General features: G+C 47.7%; 1 protein-coding gene across 1 annotated transcript in view; it reads left to right on the top strand.

Moving 5' to 3' along the window:
- Positions 1–395, top strand: part of USP54 (ubiquitin specific peptidase 54) — a 52321-nt gene extending 51926 nt beyond the window's left edge. Inside the window, 2 exon segments of the mRNA XM_029087147.1 lie at position 1; positions 3–395. The exon segment at position 1 is cut by the window's left edge and continues 214 nt beyond it. Coding sequence (XP_028942980.1) covers position 1; positions 3–395 — 394 coding nt within the window.
- The last annotated feature ends 425 nt before the right edge of the window (positions 396–820 follow it).

Below are 820 nucleotides of genomic sequence, written 5' to 3'. Positions count from 1 at the left end.
CGCTCTGGGGAAAACATGCTGGCCAGCCAGGCAAGAGTTTACAGGAAGGCTTCCTCCAGCAGCCGTCACAACATCACATGCGTGAATCTTATGCCATCAGTTGCAGGCTGCCAGCCAGTACAGACTACAGCACTTTACGAATACCGCGAGAGCCTTCTTGGGATCCCGGTGCCTCTCAAGGTTGTCCTGTGCCCCCTTCTTCCATCAAGGCCCCGGGTCCAAGGAGAGTTGATGTGCCCCCAGAAGAAGACTGGCGACAGAACAGCTACACCCCTCAGCCTGGCAGAAGGCGAATGCTGCCAATGCATGTTATGGATGGGACTTTTTCTTCTGCTTCGGAGGCACACAGAAATATGTCAGCAGCTACTGGCACCATGCAAAATAATGGCTGGTGAGATCCCGTCCACTCCATGGGCCCTAATAAACCGCTCTGTGAACAGTCTGTAGCTGTTGCCAGAGCATGGATTACATGGAGACAGCAAACTTTCAATCAGTACCTGTGCCAGTTTTGTCTTAAAATGTAGCTATACAGTATGTGGAAACTAATTGCACTGTATTTTATTTCTGACACTACTGAACTGCTGTCTGGATGGGGATTCTTGGTTATTCTAGTCCTGGCCTCTCCTAGCAACAAGTGCTATAGGAATGGGAAGCTTCAGGGGCGTTGGTTTACGGGTAAGTTCAGAAGTACGTGCATGTTTTGAAGGAATACGGCCACTAACAAAAGGACATTTTTAAGGACCTTTTTTCATTAAATGTAGCTTTGGTAAATTCTGCACATAAAAAACCCAATCCTTTTGTTTTCTTCTCCTTCTTCTCT

Source organism: Antrostomus carolinensis, unplaced genomic scaffold, assembly GCF_000700745.2.
Source record: "Antrostomus carolinensis isolate BGI_N321 unplaced genomic scaffold, ASM70074v2 scaffold16120, whole genome shotgun sequence".
Classification (NCBI taxonomy): domain Eukaryota; kingdom Metazoa; phylum Chordata; class Aves; order Caprimulgiformes; family Caprimulgidae; genus Antrostomus; species Antrostomus carolinensis.
The sequence above is the reverse complement of the archived record's forward strand: the minus strand, read 5'-3'. Positions and strand labels throughout refer to the sequence as shown.